General features: G+C 40.4%; 1 protein-coding gene across 7 annotated transcripts in view; it reads left to right on the top strand.

The window, feature by feature from the left end:
• ZNF609 (zinc finger protein 609) overlaps positions 1-25,313 on the top strand; it is a 234,117-nt gene that overhangs the window by 163,438 nt on the left and 45,366 nt on the right. For all 7 annotated transcript variants that reach the window (XM_079914867.1, XM_079914863.1, XM_079914866.1 and 4 more), the window contains one exon: positions 6,969-7,194. In XM_079914867.1, the coding sequence (XP_079770993.1) occupies positions 6,969-7,194 (226 nt within the window). The remainder of the gene's footprint in view (positions 1-6,968; positions 7,195-25,313) is intronic.

Below are 25,313 nucleotides of genomic sequence, written 5' to 3'. Positions count from 1 at the left end.
TCTCCTCCAGCAACAAAATACCAAGAAACTATATGGGACTAAAAATAGCTTCGTGCATGCCCAGTTGGGGCAAATTATGGACAACAAGACACAAAAAGACCAAAAACTCAACTGCCACTTCTGAAGAGCCAAGAGCAAAAAAACAGGGTACCAGGAGCAAAAGCAAGATATTGTGCATGCCCCCTGCACACACCACCACCAAAGTGGTGGACAAACCACCTAAACTACCCCTCTGGCCCAACCCCCGGACCCACCCCTACCATTACCCCATATAAAGAACCAGCTCGCCCTGCCTCAGTGAGCAAGCCAGGGAACTTGCTACTTGTTTTTGCTCTCTCCTGCTGCAGCAGGAGCCCCAGTGAAGCCTTGCCTGAATTCCTTGTCTTGCATCTTATCAATTTCTACTGATTAGAGAAGGCCAAGAACCCTGGTTGGTAACAAGCCTATTATTCCAAGGACAACAACTGACAGTTATTTGTTGTTAATGATAAAATTTGAGCTTTCAAACTAACATTACAATTTTGGAAAATTTGTATCTACCCCCCTATGAGTTTGACACCTTACCAGTATTTTAAAGACTTTCCTGATAAGCTCAGAGACAATATTAACAAATAACACTTTTCAATATTAATGGACTATGTCAACATTTGAAAGAGCTGTCTAACTCAGTGAACCAGTATTTTCCAAATGACTAATGCATGATGTTAAAAAAAAAAAAATCATGCACTTAAAGAAACATTCCAAGTGCAAGCTAGACCAATGGATTGTAATCTAACAGAGTACAAAAAGTTTCAGATTCCACATTGTCAATAACCTTTAAGAACTATCACTCATTGGGACTTCCCTGGTGGTCTAGTGGCTAAGACTCCGTGCTTCCCAGTGCAGGGGCCCTGGGTTCGATCCCTGGTCAGGGAACTAGATCCCACATCCCGCAACTAAAAGATCCTGTGTGCCACAACTAAAAGATCCCACATGCTACAACGAAGATCCCACGTGCCACAACTAAGACCCCATGCAGCCAAGTAAATAAAATAAATATTAAAAAATAAAAAGAACTATTACTCTTTGCATTTTGGGGTCACATCAAAGGAGAATATCCACAATTATCTGAAAACGACATACAAATCTGTGTGAGACCAGCTTTCTTTTTTTTTTTTCTTTTCTTTAAAATAAATTTATTTATTTTTTGGCTGCGTTGGGTCTTCGTTATCAATGTTATCACATGTCTAGTCTGGGTATCTACCACATAGTCAAGATACAGTTCAATCACTGCAGGGATCCCTGTGTTGCCCTTTCCTCTCTACACCCACCTTCCTTCCTCCTCCCACCAAGTGTCTCGTGTCACTTCAAAATTGTTAGCTGTTAGTTGTTTTAAATTAATTAGTACATACTAAAATCTTTCAGTTTTAATTCTGACACAGTAAATATCAATAAATATAGCCTACATAAATAAAAGCTGTGTAAGGTTCTCAATTTTTAAATCTGTAAAGGTTTCCCAAGACCTGGAAGGTGAAGAACAGCTGGCTTAAAGCAGGGAGAATCATTCCCATTTCTCCTTCCCAAGCTGCTGCAGAGCAAGATGTGGTTTGTGATGTCACAATTACAATGCTTGTGTTTTCTCATAGGACCATCAATATAAATGATGATTAGGTTCTTAAGTACAGTTAGTCATCCATGTTGGAGGATACGTTGAGACTTTTCTTTTGACATCTGTGATTCTGAATGATTCAGAGAAAGGCTTTAGCTTTCGGTTGTGTTTACTTTCCTTAAGGGGAAAGAGGATGGAGTAGAGAAGACACGTTCCAGCCGTGATGTTTTTAGGAAATGAGTATGTAAAAGGAGGTAAGAAGCGTGTTCAGGAGAGGAAGTAGTTGCAGCCAAACAGAATTTTTCTCAAATTCTTTATTCTTGAGAGCTAATTCTAGTGCTTCCTTTGGAAGCATGTAGGAATGGGAGGAGGGATCATCAACCTTGCGTGAAAAAAAATGTAGTCAGTTTCAGAGGTAGGTAGTACTTAGGTCCCTATGGTTACTCATCAGCTACAAAGTTAATAGTTTTGCTGAAGGAAAATGTGGTGCATTTCAAGCAGGCAGGAGACTGTAGAGTGAGAAGATTTGGAAGAGCAAAAGAGATGCTTCATTCAGCAAAAACCTTTGCACAGTATTGGACACTGCCATGTGATTTGTGTTATGCATTGATTTTGCTTATGAGATTTTTTCCTTTGTTCAGTTTCCAGCATAATTTACTCAGTGCCACACATTGGGAGTTTTAGACAGGCTTGAATATTAGGATCGTTTGATCTGCCATCTCCTTCTCTTTACCAGAAGAGTCTTTAGGGTCTGAGCCTGAGACTCTATAGGGATCATCTCGGAGAACTCCCTATGGCTAATCTGTAGCCTTTAAATTATGTGTTCACTGCACTTGCATTTTCTAGTACACACTGGAACAGCCTTCACTGCTGACCTTGACCAGGTGATGATTGGTTAAAATTGAATGCTAAAGTAAGTCTTCTTTGAATAATAGAATATGTAGCTTTTAAGAACTGTTTGATGTTTGGCTGTGGTGCCAGCTACCACATCTTTCTTTTTCTCTTTTACCTCCTTGTCTTCTACTACAAAATGTCTGGGAAATTAACCAGAGTTACAACCAAATTCTTCTTCAAAGCAGCCCAAGTGAAATCTGGAAGCTCAGGAAACCGGCAAGCCTCGTTTTCCCCCTCTCCCCTCCTCTCCCCTCTCCTTCTTTCCTTCCTCCCTCCCTCCCTCCCTTCCTTCCTTTTTTCTTGGAGAGGCACTTGGAAAGGTACTTAGTGTTTGAAAAGGGACTGATTTCCTCCTTCACTAGTAGTTAAATGTTAAGCTCTTTGGGGATTTACTCAGAATATTCTGTTGCTTTCTGACAAGAGCTTCATGGAGAGGAAGAATTCAGATTCCTGCCTCCATCTTCAGTTATTCCATGATTTCCACCCTCCAGCCTCTCATAATAAAGATATTTCAGAATAAGCAAAAATAATCCTAAATTATTAAACAAGAATACAGTGAACTTATTTTGTCTCAAATTGCCAGTCGACAGAAGGCAGTTCAAACAATTGAGGGTTTTAGCCCCTGTGTTTTAATTTGAGAGAAATATAAATAACACAATAAACTGATAAATGGGATTTTTTAAATTACCTTTTTTTTTAATAACCCACAATAAAAACTTTGTGAGCAAATCAAGTTTACTATAATACATCAGGGTGAGTACTTATATGTTGTCCATCAATCAAGATCGTATATTACTGTTAGTGTTGCTGATGCCGAGTCACTATAAAATCTTGAAGGATCTCTGGAATTATTGAAGAAAGAGAACTTCTTATTAATATAGTATTTAGTATATTTAATGACATTCTACTTTCTGCACAGTCTTTCCTGATAAATGTGAACATTCATCTAACCATGATCCCCAGTAATCTTTCACTCTTGAATAAAAGGGAGTTTCTTAGAGCTACTGCAGTTATCAGTCGAACCAGCTCCTTTTCTGCCTTTTGACTGTGAAGGTAAAGATATCAGACTCATATTTGTGAAGGGGAGAGTCTGTCCCAAATATTTCTTTGCTACATTTTCTACCCCTAAAATTATGTTGCCACCTTGAAATTTTTTCCCTCCATTAGTGCCTCTCAAGTGTGGGAGTGCTATTAGACTAATATCTAAAGGTGAATTGAAAAGAAGTATCATTAAAAAAATAAAGGACATGAAATATTGGGAAACTTCAGAGATCTCCATCTTTAAATTCTCTGTCTCTTTTCAGGTTTTGTTTTGTTTTGTTGTTTACCTTCCCATGTCAGTGAAGCCCCAGGAGCCATGGTGGCACTTCTTAGCATTTCAGAATCTGAGAATTGGCCCAGCTTTTTTCATTGTCATAGTTGTTAAGGTATTTAATGACCTTAACTTTTCATATTTCTATTCCTTATTTTCCCTGCTGGCATCAGTCTCTTGACAATCCCTGCTCTTATATCCTAGGCATACAGGAAACATGGCAAAACGAGTCCTTTTTTTATTTTTATCCTCTCCTGGAGAGTGTTAAATGAAGCTATGTTTGTTCCGATGAATAGTAGAATTTGAAATCCCACAAAGCCACCTAGGTTATTAGATGAATATCACAGAGCTGTTTATTATGCACTATGGCTTAATGTAGATTATAAATGTGACCAAACAGTAATTAGCAGAGCTAGATCTGTAATTAAACATTATTGTGTTGCTCCTTAGATTTCTTTTGCAAAGTAGAAGGAAACTGAACAGTAGTTCCACATCCATAGGTGGATTTCCTCACTTCTCCTCACCCTCAGAAATCTCGTTTAACTAATCAGATAGTTAAATAAAGTCATCCTCACACAAACAGAGATCCTGAACTCTACTTAGTAACTTAACTCTGATCAGTAAGTGTGGTTTGATGCATACACACATTAATCAGCTCCTCGTGTGTATTAGTTCTGTTATTCTTAGTGATCAGTTCAGCTAAGTTTCTTCTCTTCAGATGTTTTCCCGCGGGGTTTAATTTGGCAAGCTGCTTGAATGCAACAGTGGTGTTTTGTACTTATATCTTAGACGTTGTTTTCTGGGTCTGCTAGTATAGAATTGGGAGCTTAGCTTTGTCTAGATGTTAGTAGCTTATCTTTTCCCTGGCCTCCCAGCAGCACTGAATAACCTAACAGGAAATGAAACCACTTACAGAAAAGAGCTGTCTTTGATGGCAGAGTGTGTAGGTGACTCCCTGGGGACTTACCGCCTTCTCTGATTAGGATTGCTGCCTCAACCATGGGACAGGTTGGCAATAGGACTTGCTCAAGCGAGGCAATCAGAAAGTTCACAGGAGTGACCTAAAAGGTTCAGGCCAATTTCTTTGTCCAAGAAAGAGGACTTGGCAGGAATTTCTCTTGCTAGTAGAAGAAAGGTATAGAAAAGAGAACAAACTCTTAAGCAAAGGAAATGCACATACTAACTGTGAAGTTGCTTCTGTCTTAGTTCTTCCCCAAGAGAAAGAACCAAGAAACAGAGGTGAGGCTAAGAGTAAAGATGGTCTGTATACTCTGTCTCTGATTTCCCCTTTCTAGTAACTCTCACAGGTAAAATCTCCAGGAAACTTCCTTTCCAAAGAGTTAATGAACCACCTTCTTATAATTCCTGAGAGGGCTTAATGATAGAGCCAGAGTCCAGCACTACACAGGAGTAGTAGGAAATCCAGTTCATTTTTTCTGTTGTTTTCGCCTTCATATCTGTGCTTAGAAATTTTAAAGGGTTTTTCAGGCATCTACCACATCCCAAGAAGTTTGCCAAATTGGATTATAAATGCCTGATTTTCAAGAGTACAAAAGACCAAAAATGCCTTTTGGCATTTGCCATTATGCAGAAGATTCATTAGACAGGCTTCCACTTCCATTTTATGAAAAGGGTGGAGTTAGGGAAGTACAGGGTGGATGTGTGTAACAACAAACAGATAAGGATAAGGTTTTGGCAGCTTTTCAGGGACCAGAATTGATCAGAATCAGTGTTCTAGCATTCTGTGAACTCTGATAGTGATGGTCTGCAAATACCATCACTTGACTTGTAAGCCAAGAAGTCAGAGAGCTCCCTGAAGAGAATGGATGCAGTAGCCAGATCTCAGCTTCCAGGGTAGTGTTCGAGGCCAGGAAGGTGTAGGGGGTGTGTGTGTGTGTGTGTGTGTGTGTGTGTGTGCGCGCGCGCGCGTGCGCACGTGCATATATGTGTTTAAAAGGAGGGAGATGGATTATAGATAGAGTGGTGGTCATGCAGTAAACTATTTCAGAACCAGAGTTCTGTTGCAGAGCTGTCCAGCAGCTTGGATTATGGGTGCGTGTCTGCCTTGCTTTCAGTGTGGGTCTGTTGAAGGAGTACGTTCAACCTGGTCTTTCACAAGGGAAAGAGGGTCCCAATCCTTGACTCTTATTTTCTAGGTCTTCTGATTGGTATCATACTTAATCTTTAGGGAAGATCAGTCAGTTTGTGTATTGAGTGCCTTTGCATATTCCAGACACTGTTTAGTTAGGGTGTAGGCAGTATTGACTCAGAGTTCGTACTTTGTCAACCTGATAAATGCTAGGGTTTAAAGAATTAAGGGATTATTGCTTTTTATTACAATTTTTCTTTTAACTCTAGATGCGTTGCTTTCTTCTTGGCGTCTAAGTAATTGCATTCTTGTGGGAGGGTCTAGTTTTTTGAGGTAGATTGCTGGTTCTTGTGTTTGACGATAGACTGCTATAGATTGGTTTCTGGATAGTAACAGTACCTCCTGTTTCTTACATGTACACTTGATGTCAGATTCACACTCCGAAAGGCCATTCTCATTAACCAATCGCTGTTATAATCTCTGTGGGTTAGAAACCCCCGACAGGTTGCTCCCAGCCCTCCTGTAACTTTTAAGTAGATTTCCTTCTACCCAAAGATGGATTAAAGCTCTAGTCTTCCTGAAGTGGCATTCCTAGGATCTGGATATTTCTCCCTTTCTTTAATCCCACCTGTATTCTTGGATTTTATACCTGATTAATGTATTATTTGTTGAATGATAGATGGGAGGGAAGCAAAGTGGTAGCAATAGAACATGCCTCAGAAGCTGAGCCTTTTCTTTCTCATCAATCTGTGTGCTCCCTTGCTGTTGAAGTCTGGCCCTGATTCTCTTTCACTAGAGATTTTTAAATGAGACAAGTTTTTAAATACACTTTTAGCCAAGCACAGTTTATGAGGAGGGTTGTTAATAAGAAATAGAGCTTCTCCTAGTCCAGGGTGCACTCATCTAAACCACTTAGATTTGTAATGGTGTCATGAGCTAGAACTTGGAAGTGAGGACCAAAGTCTTACATTTAAAGCCCTCTGCACTCTGGCAGGAAAGGATGTAGGACTAGATTAAATACAGAGAAGTTATTTCCTATAAATATCCTCCTTGTAACTCAGCTACTACTTTCTCTTCCCCCACAGATGGAGTCCCCTGTCTCCACACCAGCAGTGCTGCCGCTGCACCTTTTGGTGCCAGTGGTCAATAATGACATCGCATCCCCCTGTGAGCAGATCATGGTTCGTACCCGATCAGTTGGGGTCAACACATGTGATGTGGCTCTGGCCACAGAGCCCGAGTGCCTGGGCCCCTGCGAACCTGGGACAAGCGTCAACCTTGAGGGCATCGTGTGGCAGGAAACAGAAGATGGTAAGTGCTATGTGTAGCTTTTCCATCCCTTCTCAACCTGCTTCTGTCAACAGGGGGCTTATTGTTATAAATAATACCTAGTATTTATTAGGAGTCTCAAATGACCATAGTTTGCTGGTGATACCTACCCAGAGGATTACAGCAAACTTGTCTGTAAAATTGCCTAGCTTCTAGAGATTGCCAGTTTTTTAAATTAATTATCTCCCCTTCATAGCTATTCAACGGTGTCGGCCCTGGTACTTAAGCAGTCATTTGATAGGTGCTGGCCATGCGGTAATTCAAACTGTGTCTATACTCTCCATTTCCTTTTCATTTTATATGGGAGAATATGAATATAAATGAACTTTTGGGTCAGGCTTGAAGAGAAAAATTAATAAAAGGGCAGCCGTGGGAGTCAAGGAAATGGAAAACAGTCACCCCTAAGTTGACTTAGTGTTGGCTCATTGGATTTGCAACTCTTGCCTTTTTTAGCACCTGGAAGTGCAGCCAGCTCCTTCCCACTGGTTGCCTCGTTGCCCAGCCACCCACGCCACTTTACGCATCTGTCACTTAGTACAGATTTTATAGGCCTAGGCAACAGGGAACTGTTTACATGGTCTTGTTTTCAGGCATCCACTCAGCAGTTGGCTCACTGTAGGGCGCTGCTGCCCAAGGCTACCATCCAGACTTCTTGTATGTTCTACTTGCCCCTGAGAACAGAATCTCTTCTGCTTTGAAAGTTTGTAAACCTGAAAAATTAGGGGTGCAAAGGGACTTAACCAGGTATTTCAGATCCCTTGGTACCATCCGCGGCAATTTGATTTCAGTATACCTTCTTTTTATAAAGAATCCAAGTCCTTGTGAAAGAATGTGTGGTTAGAGAGGCTGGCCCTCAGAGTCGCATCATGTCTCTGCATTAGTAACCAGGCTTTCAAAGCATCCCCACTCTGAGGAGTTTAGAGGCCCAGAGGAGCACAGCTAATTATCTCTGATGATCATAAGCAATCTTATCAGCCTGCCTGTGGAAATTCAGGCATTTCATTCTAGTCATTTCAATAAAAACCAGTCTGCCTCTCTGAATATTTTGCTGTGATCCAGTATTTATTTAAGGTTTTCCATGCAGTAGGTGCTGATGTGATACAGGGTGATACAGGTTAAGAACTCTGTGTTCTTGGCTCTCTCGTTGTTAGCAATATAGTAAAGTTTCAGCCTTCAGAATAACGTTGCTGATAAGGTTTTATTGTGTGCCTGAGACCATAATGCAAAAAGAAAAAGAAAATAATCCTATTGTGTTAGAAACTGATGCAGAGGCAGTGAAGAGACAGGTTGACCTAGAGGTTGACTCTGTATGTGTGTATGCAATATACAATCTGGAAATCACAAGTGGCTGTCTCTGATTTTAAAAATGTCATCTGCCTATGGCCAAATATCTAAACAGCCAGAGTCTGTTGGAATGACAAACATATCCAGATCACAGCTCTGTGCCACCAAGCAAACTTCAGGGCCTCTTGCTTCAATATATTGAAGATAGAAAACATCAATTTTCTGCCAATTTACTGTATTCTTCCCATCTTTATGGTAGTGACTCTCTCCAAGGGCAGTATGCTTTTTATGTATGTGAACCTGATAAAAACTCTGAGAGTGAGGCTAATAACCCTTTCACTCTCCTGAGAACAATGGTTACCTTTTTATCTGAGGATTCCTGTTCTCCCTCCCTGCCAGGGGGATGTTAGCACAGATTTTTCTTTTTTTTTTTTTTTTTAATCGTTTGCTCTGAAAGACTCTCTGGTTGTCACTGGCGGCCTATCACCAAGTTCCCCTGTTACACACTTTCAATGCACCGTGTACTTTATTTCACAGCACTTATCACAATTTGCAATTGTGTATATAATTGTATTTTTCTGTTAATGTCTATCTCTTCCACTGTTCCAAAAGTTCTATGAGCTCAGAGACTGTGTTTTGCTCACCATTATATCCCCAGTACTTAATGGTTGGCATCTATAGTAGGCCCTCACAAATATTTATTTGAATGAATGGATGCTTACACCATCTCATTGTCATTTCTGGATCTATGTTAATATATATCTAATAGATACTATAAAATCAGATACTTTCCAGAATTCTATACCTTCTCTGAAACTCAGAATAAATATTACTTTCACCAAGTTTAAGATCACTCTAACTTATTTAAACCTGTAAGATGTTAGTCCTCTACGTTTAATACCATATTTTCTCCCACTTATCATGTTGTATTTCAGGGCTTATTACCTCTCTTTTCTTTTTCTTTCATCCCAAGGGAAAGAGAACTGTTCTGCAGTGATATATACTCTGCTTTCTGGCCGTCCCAGAGGGCCTTCGCCTGAACTGTCTGTGGGCAAAAGTCTGAATTAGGATCAGAACTGGTTCACATTCCTTTTCATCTTTAAACAGAGATTTCCTGCGAAGATCATCCTCTGCAGATCTATAAGATCTAGTGTACTGAGTCAATTTTCAAGTTAATGATAAGAACTATATACAGATACTTTTTTAAAAAATCCTTCCAGCTTTCTAGGTTTTTTTGTCTGCTACCCCAACTTTTTATACTTTCTTGTCTCTTTGCCTGGCAAACTACTGTCTTCAAACTGAAAAACCCTTACGGCTTAGAGAGAAGCTATGAATGCTTGGCCTCTCAGGGGAATGGAGGATCCTGCGGTTCCTATAGAACTGAGACACCTTGCTGAGAACAGGTGTAGGGGTCATGACCTCAATTCTTCCTGATTTCTGTGCTTACCTGTCCTGCGTTGTTGCTTTCTTTCCTATCTCTCACTGTAAACCTTGCCTTGGAGGCATTTTGAAAGTCCTGCAGATCCCATCTCCTTTTTAGGCTGTTTGTGATTCAGCCAGCACTACAAAGATCCTCCTTAACTAGGCTCAACCTTAGGACTATTAAGAAGACCCAAGTATAACCTGGAGTGTCTTTCTTGGCTTTTTTAAGACGTATTCTTATTATGCAGAGGTCTGATTCCCCTGATTTCACTTTGTCCCACCTCACTTCATATCAAAATAACAGGTTCCAAGTCTATTTCTGGTTCACAGATCTTACCTTAACCCATGGTCCTGGAAACACATACTTTTGTTGAGGCAAAATTGCTTACTGGCTTCCACGGCATTTTAAAGAAAGGCAAAGCTGACTTATTAGATAAGAATTCCAGGAAATGCTACAGGTTCTTCTTTCTAGACTACAGCACTAAGTCAAAGGCCATCACTAGTGATATATTTTACTTCAGCAAATGTGCTTTCTAGACAGAATTTGTGGTATAGTGGAAAGAGCCCTAGAGTGAAAATCAGGAGACCTCTATATCTCTGCCACTATTGTTGTGTGACCTTGGGCAAATTCCTTAACTTTTTTGGACTGTAGTTGCCTCATCTCTTAAGTATAGTTGAACTAGATGACCAATAAGGACATATCCAGCTTTTAAGTTAATAGAATCTATGGCTTAAATCTTGGAGTCAGCGTGGATCCAATACTAGTTGACTATGGCATCTTGAAAATGAATCGTTTCAGAGCTTCCCTGGTGGTGCAGTGGTTAAGAATCCGCCTGCCAGTGCAGGCGACACGGGTTCGAGCCCTGGTCCGGGAAGATCCCACATGCCGTGGAGCAACTAAGCCCGTGCACCACAACTACTGAGCCCATGTGCCACAGCTACTGAAGCCTGCATCTCTGCTACCCAACCAGATGCAACCCAGAGCAGTTCTACTTTTGGGTGATTTATATGTTAAGCTCCTTTGTAAAACTATATTTGAAGAGGATTCTGCTGTTAAAAAAAAAAAAGCTTTGATAATCATTTATCTAGGTTCACCATCCCACTCCATGTAGAAATCCCTCTTACAACATCTCTAAAATTCTTCTTTGGTCTTCTTTACCAAAATATTAGAAAGACAGAAGTTGTAGTGCTATAAGACCACATTTTTGAAGCTGAAATGAGTGCAACTATGTTGTATTCCAGAGGGTATGAAAAGCTCTGTGATAAGCTTGGCCTTATCCTCCACAGCTGAATTATAGCTTAATGATTTGGTGAGGAGGAGAAAGTTTTCAGTTTTTGCACTTGGTAAAGGTTTTGTCATATATGTGCACAAAAAAACATGGAAAGGCTATGCGTCCCCATCTCCACATCAGGGTATACATTTTTAGTCCAACAGCTAGGAGTGTCTGCAGCTGTTTGAGATGAATTGTTTTAAGGAATAATAGTGCCCTAAAGCCATAGTAGTACAGAACAAATATCTCTGAACTAGAGTCTGGAGAGTTGAATTCCAGAACAGATTGTGCATTAAGCTACCCATGTGATCTTGGATAAGTCTCTGAACTTCTCCTGGCCTTAGATTTCTAATTTATGGGGGCTTGGGTTAGATCTGTCCTGTCCAGTAGAACGTTTTGTGGTGGAAATATACTCTCCAAAATGATAGTCTAGTGACACATGATATTGAGCGCCTGAAATGTGGCACGTGGAACTGAGGGACTGAATTTTAAATTTTATTAAATTTAAATATTCATATATAGCTAGTGGTTTACCATATTGAATATCATAGGGGCTAGGTGGTATTGAAATTACATATACTCTAAAAGTGTATATTTGCTCTGAGATGGAAAGAGTAATCTATGGGAGAAGGATGAGGGTGGTAAATAGCTGACATCTACACAGAGCCAGGGTGACTTCTGTGTACTCTGGCCCCTGTTACCTAGCAGAACAGTTGGCCCTGCTTCAAACTCTGTGGTTGAGCCCTGTACTTTTGGTCTGTGGGACAAAGTTTTCTCATTATCGGAGTAATAGGCAGTGGTTTTGCTTAGCAGGAAGTTAGTTAGCCTGTGGTAGCTCCGCGAGAACCTGCCTCAGCGGTTCTTATCCTCATCTGATTACAGATCCCGACTGTGGGTGTCTTTGTCCTTCTCACTAACAGGAAGAGGCTATCCATTAATCTTTCATGGAAATGGTAACCTTGATAGTTACCCTTGGTTTATTCTGTGTGGTTCTGATGTAGGAAAGTACTTGTGTGAACTATGAAATATCTAATTTTAGGTATTTGTACTGGAAAGCTAAGATGGTTCTCAGCTACTGATTTTTCTTTTTCCTTGGCTATAATTAACACTCCTTCACCTTCAGTCTTGCCTCAGGCAGCACTTACCTGGAGAGGGATGGTGCACAGTGACCAGGGTTTCTCCACTGCGTAGCCAATTGCTTACTAGTCTGACTCCTGCAGAAACAGCTCAACCTAATAGCACAGTCATAGAGAGCCAGCAGCCATTGTCTGGCACCACAAATCTCATAGCAACAGACCACCACATGGCAACGGCAGCCACACAAAGGAAACATTGGGGAAATCAACACTTACTTTCTCCTAGCCCCTCCTCTACACAGAACAACGGCCAACACATTCTTTCCACCTAGCAGTTTACTCCCAGGGGGTGTTTTAGGGCAGTTACGTGTTTGAACACCCCTGTGGATTACGTTACCTGTCCACTGTCATAGATTTAAATCCCGAAGCCCTAAAGAAAAAGTTCAGTTACAGCCTTTTTTGAGTTTCATTTTGCAAATTGCAAAATAAACTAAGAGATTCTTCTGTGCACTCTTACCCACGTCCTCCCTGCCTGCCAGCAAAGGACTGTCCGGCAGTTAAGTTGGCCAGGCTGCAGGCTTGCCAGATAGGTAAGGGATGTTTCAAATGAGATTCTTTTGGTATTTCAGTAACAAAACCCTCTCATATGGGCTCAAAGACAGACCTATGCTGTTATTAATGCCATCCTCTAACAAATAATTTAGTTCCTGATACTTATGTATGAACCCCGGAAGTGATACCTAGGCAATAAATATAGTTCTGGTATAAACTGGATCTAATCACTAGCCCCGGCTGATTGAGCTTTGGCACATGATTCCAAGGGGAAAAGGCTCCATTAGAGACCTTCGAATTTCCTTGACCTGTCGATAAGGGTATTTAACTGGTCTGATATTTAGTTTGCTCATTTGTAAAATGAGGAGATTGGACTGCATATCTCTGTGGTCCTTCCAGCTCTGATATTTGTGATTCTGTGATCATTTGTGTGGGACAGAAGAGGGAACTGTCTTTGTTAATCATTGGTTGTGGCGAGATCTGCTGGAAGATGTTGTACCCTCCCATTTCAGTGCTTACACTGCTAAGAACAGGTCCTGGGGCTTCTCACAGTGGTTAAGAATCCGCCTGCCAATGCAGGGGACACGGGTTCGAGCCCTGGTCCGGGAAAATCCCACATGCGGTGGAGCAACTAAGCCCGTGCGCCACAACTACTGAGCCTGTGCCCTAGAGCCCGCGAGCCACAACTGCTGAGCCCGCGTGCCACAACTACTGAAGCTCGCGCACCTAGAGCCCGTGCTCCACAAGAGAAGCCACCACAATGAGAAGCCTGCGCACTGCAAAGAAGAGTAGCCTCCGCTCGCCACAACTAGAGAAAGCCCTCACGCAGCAACCAAGACCCAACGCAGCCATAAATAAATTTATTTATTAAAAAAAGAAAACAGGTCCTGGCCCTGCCCTGATGGGTAAAGCTGCTATAACAATGATGGGCAGACGCTGTTAACAAACTTGGCAACTAGCCTTTTTCTCCCACAGCAGGAGTCACAGGCAGAGCTTTGCTTGCAGGTTGCTGCTGCTGCCTCTTGATACCAGTGAGATTTTCTCTCTCGCTCGCTCTCTCTCTTTCTCTCTTTCTCTCTCTCTTTCTCTTTCTCTCTCTCTTTCTCTTTCTCTCTCTCCACACCCCCTCTGTGTCTCTGACTATTCTGTGAAACGAGAGGCTGTTCTCTACCTCTTCTGCTACTTCATTATCCCATCTCCCTTAGGCTTTACAGAACAAAGAAATCATAGGGCATCAACTTTATAATTTAGGCAGCTGGAGATAATTTCCTCAGGATAGGATGGGTAGGTAGCTGATTCCCCCTGGCATGAGGCAGCAGTGCTAAATGGCCATGTGTTTTGTCTGCCAGCCTTAGGCTTTGTTAGGCCCTTTTAGGCTTCTCTGTATTTGAGTTAAATTATAGTGGCAAACCAGGCCCATGTACTTTTAGAGGGTTAGGGGTTAGGAAAAAATGGGAAGTGGGTGATTTATAGGCCCTGCTACTTGCTAATTACATAAGGAATTTTTGTTTAAACCGCTGTCCCTATGCTTACTCCTGCCAGAGCCTTTATTTCCCTTAGTTGCTGCCTTCATGGCCTTCTCCATAGCAACAAGGTCTATGACAAAAAAGCTGCGGGGAGAAATTGAGTAGCTCCCCTCCCACAAATTGTACTCTATTTTCTTTTTAGAATGTCTAAAAAAAGCCTGAAAGACTGCTATCAAATAATTTTCTACCCCCATTGAACTCATAATCAAATGAAACTTTTAACCCTTAACTAATTTAATGAACAACCTGCTTTCTTCTTATTTGACTCTGATTATTCCCATCTTTTGAAAAATTTCCCATATCATTCAGTACACTTGAAATACAGTGCGTCTTCCCATTAAGCAATCTCCCCTCTGCTTTTTAGTTTTTACCCTGCTCCTTAGAATTGTTATATTTTAAAAATCTCCCAGAATTGAGTATCAATATGGAGAAAGAATGGATGAAGAAAGTAGGAACGCCCCCCCCGCCACCCCCAGATGCTGTTGCATTAGATATTAGACTGGTCTGCCACCCTGGAGGTAGCACAGACTGCCTAAAGTATAGAACTAGTCTGCATTTCAGCTGCTCCTGGCACTGATCGACAGGAGTCACAAACCCAAAGTTTTTCTTTTTCGTTACTAGGTCTTATTTAACAATAATATAAATATAAGTATGTGCACAAATCATAGGTATACAGGTCCTTGAATTTTCAAGCGTGGTGTTACATATTTTGAACATAAATAGTGTATATACTTGCTTATGTGTTTGTATACCCTTATAGCTATTCAACATTAGGCCAGTGAAATTCATCCGTGTTGTTGCATGTAGTTGTACTTTGTTTATTCTCATTATTTTACAGTATTTCATGAATATAATGTGAATATAACACTACTTACTTTCAGCTGTTGATGGACATTTGGGTTGTTTTTAGTTTGGGGCTGTTGTGAAAAATGTCGCTGTGAGAAAAATTTTTTTATTATTATTTATTTATTTACTTTTGGCTGCATTGGGTCTTCATTGCTGCACATGGGCTTTCTCTAGTTGCAGGGAGCAGGGGGTACTCTTCATTGCGGTGCGCGGGCTTCTCATTGCAGTGGCTCCTCTGGCTGCGGAGCACGGGCTCTAGGCCCGCGGGCTTCAGTAGTTGTGCCTCACAGGCTCTAGAGCGCAGGCTCAGTAGTTGTGGCACACGGGCTTAGTTGCTCTGCAGCATGTGGGATCTTCCTGGGCCAGGGCTCGAACCCTTGTCCCCTGCATTGGCAGGCAGATTCTTAACCACTGCGCCACCAGGGAAGTCCCTCCGTGAAAATTTTTGTACACATCTTTTGGGGAAATATATTCTTTTCTGTGTATTTCTATTATAGAAATATAAATATATTTCTATTTTGTGTATACTTAGGAATGGAATTCCTAGATCATAAGGTAGGTATATGATCAGCTTTAATAGATGTTGCCAGTTTCCCAAAGTATCTGAACCAATTTATACTCCTACTTCCAATTAGAATCCTGGTTGCTCTGCATCCTTGTCAACACTTGACCTTATGTCTTTTTCATTTTAGCCTTTCTGGTTGGTGTGTAGTGGTATCTCATTGTGGTGTTGGTTTGCATTTCCATGATAAGTCATGAAACTAAGCATCTTTTCATGTACTTATTGGACATTTGGAAATCTCATTTTATAAGTACATGTTCAAATCTTTTACCTATTTTTGGACTGGGTTGTATGTTTTCTTCTTACTGATTTATTAGGAGTTCTTTATATAGTATGGTTAAGAGTCCTTTGTCAGATATATGTATCATAAATATCTTCTGTTTCCTACTTTTTCATGAATGGAAGTTCTTTGTTTTTATAAAGTCTGGTTTATCATTTTTTTCTTTTATAGTTAGTGCTTTTTTGTGTCCTGTTTAAGAAAACTTTGCCTTTCCCAAAATAATGACGATATTCTCCTATATTTTTTTTCTGAGAACTTTATTGTTTTTCATTTCATATTTAGATCTGTAGTGTATCTGAATTTGATTTTTTTTAGGATGTGAATTTAGAGTCAAGATTCTATTTTTTTTCATATGGATACATAATTGACCCAGCACTTTATTGAAAAGACCATCCTTTCCCCCACTGAAGTTCAGTGTCACATAAGTCATAAATCAAGTGACATATGAATGGGTTTATTTCTGGGCTCTCTCTTCTGTTCCAGTCATCCATCCGTCTAGTCTTGTGTCAATTCTATACTGTCTTAATAACTATAGCTTTATACGTCTTCATATCTCGTAGTGTAAGTCCTCCAGCTTTATCATACTTCAAGATTGCCTTGGCTATTCTTGACCTTGTGCATTTCCATATAGATTTTAGGATCAGCTTGTAAATTTTTACTTGGGGAAAAAAGAAAAACCTGCTGAGATTTTGATTACATTGAGTCTACAGATCAATTTGGGAAAGACCTGAAGTTTTATCCTTTTATTTAAGCTTAGGATTACTCAGTTGGGGGGTAGTACAAAATCAGAGCAAGTCAGTGATATCACTTGAGGAGCTTGTTTAAAATACATGTTTGCTATCCCACACTCATATTCTGAATCATCAGGTTCAGGATGGAGCTTGGGCATGTTTATTGTGAAATAGCTCCCCAAGATTTATGATTTGCTTCCATCACCACTGTTTTCCACCCACCCTACTGGTGAACCACTGACCTAGACTGTAATCTCCTTGGCTAGTGGCAGTAATTCACTGAGGCTGAAGTAAAATCTGACTTGTTTAATCATTACCAGTCTGCTTTTGAGGCTGTATTAGTGGGCCGCCATAACAAAGTACCAAAAATTGGATGGCTTAAAACAACAAATTTATCGTCTCATGGCTCTGGAGGCCAGAAGTCAGAAATCGAGGTGTTGGCAGAGCTGTGTTCTCTCTGATGGTTTGAGGGAAGAATTCTTCCTTGCCTCTTCTAGCATCTGGTGTTTGCCAGCAGCCCTTGGTGTCCCTTGGCTTGTAGGTGCCATCACTCCAGTCGCATGACTTTCTTTTTCCTGTGTGCCTTCACATTTTCTTCTCTCTGAGTGAGTCTGTCACTGTGTTCAAATTTATCCTTTTTATTATGACACCAGTCATATTGGATTAGAGCCCACTTAAATGACCTCATTTTAACTTGACTGTCTGTGTAAGGACCCTATTTCAAAGTAAGATCACATTCTGAAGTACTGGGAGTTTGGACTTAAATATATCTTTTTGGGGAGGGACACAATTCAACCCATAACAGAGGCCATCAAAAATTTTAGAATACTTATTGTCACAAGTTAGAGAAAGGAAGGAAATCAAGAACTGCACAAAATAAAGAGAGGCATTGCTTCCCAAGCCAGTCTGAGCAGAAGAGGATCCACCCTCTGATCCCAGCTGGTCCTCTCCTACATTACTATTTCCCATCTCCTTGGCACCGAGAGCCTCAGTGTGGTTCAGTTCTACTCTGTTAACAAACCCTGAAAATGCCAAGTGGAGATTACCGGAAAGAAAAAGAAGCTTCAGCGTTTACCTACGTCTCTCAGCTTCTAGCTGAAGAAGGCTGAAAGGGAAAGTACCTCTTGTAGGCTAGCCCCTAGCTATATTCTTATCCTGATTCTTCCTGCTAGGTCATAAAGCAGTAAAACTGTGGACAAGTATGATTCCATCTCAACCCCAGGCAAGTATTTCCTCAGAGCTGTCCCACTGAGATGATACCTTCCTTCTTACTCCTGGTTTTCAGACAAGGACTGTAGCTGGACAGGCGAAGGCATGATGGCCTCTGCTGAGCCACCTCTCACTATGGGTATACACTGTGCGGTTACCTTACCAAGAGGAAAGGGAGGATGTGAGATTTCAGGGTGTGGTAAACCAGCCTTTGTTACACTTACACAGTTTCCATGGTGTGAGAACTTGTAGGTGGGAGGAGGAGCTATATCAGATCTTTAGCTTTCCTCCCCAGCCTCCTGGTCCCCGCAGTCTGGGGGTGGAGTGGTTTACATTTGGTGGACGTTCCACTTTGGCCTTACATCTCTAACCTGTACTAGGATATAGCTTTCTTTTCCTGCTTAGAGTTTTAGCAGCATCAGATCTACCTAGCCTACTCCCCAAATTGGTACTTGCCTAATAATGGTTTCAGCTGGGGTCTATTATATTTGTACCTGAATATCTGTGGAGAGAGAAGACAATAGTCATGGGAAAATGGTTCCAGGATGATGGGTGTTGCCTTTGTGCTTTCTTTGGCTCGTTCTGCCCCAAAAGATCCCAGAAATAAGGGTTTAGGATTTTTGTTTCCTGTCATTCCCAGAACGTTTTTGCTGCACATTAGAAAGTGGGGCGGGGATTTAAAAAGCCATGATGCTCAGGTCTCACCTAGCTAAATGAAATCAGAGTGGCTGTAGGTGGGAGCCAGGTGTCAGTAGTTTTTAAAGATCTCCAGGTGCATCCAGTGTGCAGCAAGTTGGGAACCACTGCTCCATAGGTTTCAAACATTTCTGGAGAAGACTTTATCCCAAATTGTTTTATTGGATAACCTCACAGATTTCTACTTAGAATGTTAGTAAAGGGCTCCTGGGAAGCCCTTTACCAGGAGCCCTTTACTAAGATTCTCTTTGGAAGTATTCTCTCTAAAGGAATAATAATTACATTTCTGCCTTTGGGTTTCTGGTTTTGAAAGGTCCATGCATGATTTCATCCTTCCCTACAGTCAAATCCATGACTTGTAGATGAATGGATTGCCAGGGTAAGTGAGATAAAAACCTGGAAATGTTGCTGTTAAGCCGATTTTAGGTTCTGCCTGCATGAGGTTTGTTAAGACATAAGAATTTATAGCATAGCAAAACATTCTCTCTAATAATTGTCACTGAAGGTAGGCAGATTTGGGACTAGAGTTTTCCTTGAAATACGGCACTCTTTACCAAAGTTCCTGATATTACTACGTGGCAAACCCATAAAAAAATAGTTTTCAGATAACATCCAATTTAGGGGAAAAAATCTTAGTTGGTAGATGAACCACAGATGGTCCTAATTTTCCCTAGTCTTTTCAAAATCTCTGAATGCTACCCACTCTTGTGAATTTCTGATTATGTTCACCCTCTCCCTGTATCTGTGATTTGAACTTTTGTCCTGGAAGAAACAGTGCTCAGAAATTTGCATAATCTCTAATCACTTGGCAAGATTAAATATTAGACAATAACATACCAGAGGTCAGCTATGGGAAGTGAGCAATTCCTGCATTCCCCTAGTTGGGGCTTCCACAGAGGTAGTAGTACCCACAGTTCCAAACCAGCTTTCCTCACAGACATCCTTTTATAACTCCCTCCTCTCTCAGTCCTAGCCAGTTTCCTGCACTGTATTGCTGCAGGCCAAGCTGCAGCTATGCTTACAGGTTTCCAGAAACTGTGGCTTATTTATTTTCTTATGATCTCTTCCTCTACCCCTATCTCTAGAGAGGACTAGAAAACCTGAAACTAGTATTGACTGGGAGCTGAGATTCGTTGCAGATGCATCCTCCTCCTTCTTGCCCTCACCCCTAACGTCAGTAAACAAGCATTCCTGTCTTTCCCCTTTAGAAAGAACTTGAAACTACACAGATCCCACTAGCAGGCTCTTGATCATTTAGTGGTGGCTGAAAGGACCTTTGGCCTGTAAAGAGGCTTGGGAAGAGTAAAGAGGACTCTACCAGGAAAGCAAAGAAAAGAGCACGGCTGAAGGTATATTCAGCTTCTATAGAACAGGACTAAATTGAGCAACAATTAGGCACCAGTGTAAAAAGTGTCAGCAAGAACCATTAGTGTTTATTCTTAACCACTCCCATTAGCACTGGACATTAGGCTTAGCTCTTTTTCTAAGGTGACAAGCTTTTTAAAAAAGAAGAGAGGGCTTCCCTGGTGGTGCAGTGGTTAAGAATCCGCCTGCCAATGCAGGGGACACAGGTTCGAGCCCTGGTCCGGGAAGATCCCACATGCCGTGGAGCAGCTAAGCTCGTGTGCCACAACTACCGAGTCTGCGCTCTAGAGCCCACGTGCCACAACTGCTGAAGCCCACGCACCTAGAGCCCGTACTCCGCAACAAGAGAAGCCACTGCAATGAGAAGCCCACACACTGCAACAAAGAGTAGCCCCGGCTCGCTGCAACTAGAGAAAGCCCGTGTGCAGCAACGAAGACCCAACACAGCCAAAAATAAATGAATAAATAAAGTTTTTTAAAAAAGAGAGAGAATAACAAAGAATAGAAACAGGGGTCTTTTTAAAATAACAGATGGTAGAACTGGTGTTTACACACCCAGGAATAAGTCTCTTTACCAGAGCTTCTCTTAAGATGTGAGTCTTAGGGGTCGATTGTAAATTGCATAAAATGTATAAAACTATTTAATACCAAAGGGCTGTTGTCAAGTGTACTAGTTTTTAAATCCAAAGTAGACACTGTACACTGACATGCCATCTGTAGTTGGTGAGCCAAAATGATGAGCTCTTTATCCAGTGGGTAGCTTTGTTTTCATTATGAAAGTTGGTAAGTTGAAAGTTTGAAGTAAAGAAGCTTTTTTTTTTTTAGAAACAGCATATAGATTTATTCTTGTTTCTACAACTTTTCGTTAAACAGATTAATTATATTCTTCATGATCTTAATCTGTTTTTAGTAATCTTTTTTACAAAAGCATAAGTAGTCCTTATTATGGTGATTTTCATAGTATTCCCCAGAACATATTTTAATGTTGATTTGAATTATTTTTATTTATTCAGGTATAGTTGATTTATGATGTAGCGAAGCTTTTATACATACCTTTGGACCAAGAGCTCCTCTACCAGGTCATATTCTAGTAAGAGGAGGAATTTGGACACTTAAAACAATCTTTGTTTTAAGCTGTATTATAATGTGCTTTGTATTCAGAATGAGAGGCAATAAACTATACCTCCTCCTTGCATTTTCTACCCCACTACTAGCAACTACTTTTTCCCCCTGATGTTTTTTAAAAATTACATTTTTTAAAAACTGATTTAAAAAGTAATGCTTGGTTCCTTGGATATGACACCAAAAGCGCAGGCAACAAAAGAAAAAATAGATAAATTGGATTCCATTAAAATTACAACATTTTGTTCATCAAAAAGACAGTATCAAGAGAATGAAAAAGACAACTCACAGAATGGGAAAAAATGTTTGCAAATCATATATCCAATAATGAATTAATATCCAGAATATATAAAGAACTCCTACCTCTCAACAACAAAAAAACAGAACGACCCAATTCAAAACTGAGCAAAGGACTTGAATAGATATTTTGCCAGAGAAGATATACAGATGATCAATAAGCACATGAAAAGATGCTCAGCATCATTAATCATAAGAGAAATGCAAATCAAAACCACAATGAGAAGAAGACGTGGCACATATATACAATTACTCAGCCATAAAAAGAAATGAAATTGAGTTATTTGTAGTGAGGTGGGTGGACCTAGAGTCTGTCATACAGAGTTAAGTAAGTCAGAAAGAGAAAAACAAATATCGTATGCTAACACATACATATGGAATCTAAAAAAAAAAATGGTTCTGATGAACATAGGGGCAGGACAGGAATAAAGACATAGATGTAGAGAATGGACTTGAGGACACGGGCAGGGGGAAGTGTAAGATGGGACAAAGTGAGAGAGCAACATTGACATATATACACTACCAAATGTAAAATAGATGGCTAGTGGGAAACAGCCGCATAGCACAGGGAGATCAGCTCAGTGCTTTGTGACCACCTAGAGGGGTGGGATAGGGAGGGTGGGAGAGAGACACAAGAGGGAGGGGATATGGGAATATATGTATACGTATAGCTGATTCACTTTGTTATACAGCAGAAACGAACACAACATTGTAAAGCAATTATATGCCAATAAAGATGTTAAAAAAAAAAACCACACAATGAGATACCACTTTACACCCCACTAGGGTGACCTTATTTTAAAAATGGAGAAATAAGTGTTGGAGAGGGTGTGGAGAAATTGGAACCTTTGTGGACTGCAGGTGGGAGCGTAAAATGTTGCAGCCATTGTGGAAAACAGTTTGATGGCTCATCAAAAAGTTAAACATAGAATTAACAAACGATCTAGCAATTCTGCTCCTAGGTATGTACCCAAAAGAGTTGAAAACAGGTGTTTAAACAAAACTTGTACACGAATATTCATAGCAGCATTATTCATAATAGCCAAAAGATGGAAACAACCCAGTGTCCATCAACAGATGAATGCATAAACAAAATGTGGTACATACTTACAGTGGAATAGCAATAGAAGGGAATGAAATTCTGATACATGCTACAATGTGGATAAACCTTGAAAATATCCTGCTAAGTGAAATAAGCCAGACACAAAAGAACAAATATTGTATGATTTCATTTATATCAAGTTATCTAGAATAGACAAATTTATAGAAACTGAAAGGAGAGAATAGAGTTACTAGGTGCTATGGGGCAGAGGGAATAGTTAGAGAGTTTCTGTTTCAGGTGATGAAAAAGTTTTGGAAACAGTAGTAATGGTTCCCCAAAAAAGTAACAGCTTTTTATTGTTGGAAATTTGGGAATAGAATAAAAAGGAGAAATCCTAAATCACAAAGAAGAAAATCATAAATCACCCAGAGATAAAACTCCTATTGTGATTTCGTTGTTATACATACACTTTTTCTTTTTTCTTTTTTTCCTGGTACGCGGGCCTCTCACTGCTGCGGCCGCTTCCGCCGCGGAGCACAGGCTCCGGACGCGCAGGCCCAGCGGCCATGGCTCACGGGTCCAGCCGCTCCGCGGCACACGGGATCCTCCCGAACCAGGGCACGAACCCGCGTCCCCCGCATCGGCAGGCAGACCCCCAACCACTGCGCCACCAGGGAAGCCCCACTTTTTCTTTTTTTTAACAAATTGGTACCTGTCTCTGTATATTTGTAATCTTCTCTGTTTATAGAGGAAAATACCATGAACATTCTACCATGACATTAAATGGTCTCCTATAACATTTTAAATAACTACACATTATTCCATGTTAAGGATGTATCATGATTGATTTAGATTAAGTTATATTCTTTTTTTTAATGGCTTATAAAAAGATACTTATGAAATTTTGCAGCTCTTTAAGAACCAAGCTTTGTTTCTCATATCATCAACAAAATACTCACAAAGGAAACACATTACAGATGGCCCTCCATATCCATGGGTTCTGAATCCACAGATTCAACCAAGCATGGAACAAAAATATTCAGGAAAATAAATTCCAGGAAATTCCAAAAAGCAAAACTTGAATTTGCCACTCACTGGCAACTGTGAACATTTTATTTACAACTATTTATATAGCTTTTACATTGTATTAGGTATTATAAGTAATCTAGGGGTGATTTAAGGTATGTGGAAGGATGTACATAGGTTATATGCAAATACTATGCCATTTTATAAAAGGGACTTGAGCATCCTTGGATTTTAGTATTGGGCGGGCGGTGGGTGGGGATGTGTTTTAGAACCAAGCCCCTGAAGATACTGAGGGATGACTGTATGTGTTTCATAATAGCCTTGAAGCTTTGGACTTTTGAGTTTCTGTCCCCTACTCTTGTTCTCTTTCTATCCTCTTGGTGCCTTTTGCTTACTTTGACATTTTCTTTTTGCTTCTTGCCTCTTCTGCTCCATATATTTTCCCCTTTGCCACCAGCATGCAGTTTTATTGCTGCTTCTGTTTCTTCTCTGGTAGAGAGAGGGCAAACATAAAATCAATAACCTGCTTCTCAGCCAGAAATAAACCTACAGGTGTTGATATCTTTCACTCTAGTCCACAATTTTATTCTCAAGTACAGTACATGGACTATTTAGTGTTTTACACCTGGAAATATGAGCTGCTGAGAACCAAGAAAGTGTATCCTCATCTTGCGAGACAGCACAGTTAAAAATACAGGCTTTAGTTTAGAGCCAGACTGATTTGGATTCAGATCCTGGCTTTGCATCTTATTTAGCTATGTAACATTGGAACAAATTGCTCTAAGTTTCCATTTCTTCATCTGTACAATGGGAATGATAATACTTTGGGGGTTGTTCAGAGGATTAAATATGAAATAATATATGGAAGACTCTTAAACACAGTAAATGGAAACTATTATCTTAAAAGCCATCAAGGCTTCACCGAAATAATGTACACCCCACTCCCCCCGCCGAAAGAAAAATATATCAGAGAAAGCAACAAAGGATTTAACCCATTGTGTGTGGGACTAAGCATCTTTTTGTATCATTAGGATTTGGGAAACCTCTTCAACAACTTTAGTGAGATTATATTGGAGTCTGGGCATATTCAGTGTGTCATGATGGTTAAGGTCTAGGGTGCTGCTGATGGTTCATCTCATACGTGGAAGGGGAAGATGGTTACTTATTGCAAAACCTACAACAAATTTTGTCTGACAGCAGGACATAAAAGGCAAGAGTTTGAACTGACTGCAGCTTTGGTTGGACAAATTCAGATATTTGCTTCTAAATATGAGCCCAATGTAATAAAACGTGTCGGATTTTTACAGTCAATGTTTAACCCTTAGATGATTTTGAAAAAGTAGAATTTTAACTTGAAATGAAGCATCAGAAATATAAGACCCCCTTTTGTTGTATTTGTTGTTCAAAAACAATCTAAATCTTTACACTACATTTTAATACCATAAACTCATTATTGCTGTATAGGATGTTGTCACTTAGGCTTCTCAACACTCCTTCCCTGAACCCTAACCTGCATGTGCATGCACACGTACCCATGCTGCTGGAAATTTGGTGAACCACACTGGGTAGATAATCAGGAAGTGAAATTTTTAAGTAAGTAGTTGAGGAGTTCCTATTCTGCTGTCATCTCATCAGCCGGAGGTGAGATCTGATGCCTATCCAAACCCTGCCTTGATGGGTTGAACCAGTATTGGGGTTATTTATTCTGTTCAGTAGTTACCAAGTACCTGCTAAGTATTTATGTAGGGAAAAGGAAAAGATGTAGATGTTATTACCTCTTCTAATACAGCATCA

Source organism: Stenella coeruleoalba (assembly GCF_951394435.1).
Source record: "Stenella coeruleoalba genome assembly, chromosome: 2".
Classification (NCBI taxonomy): Eukaryota; Metazoa; Chordata; class Mammalia; order Artiodactyla; family Delphinidae; genus Stenella; species Stenella coeruleoalba.
Note: the sequence above shows the minus strand (reverse complement) of the source record. Positions and strands in the feature narration are given on the sequence as shown.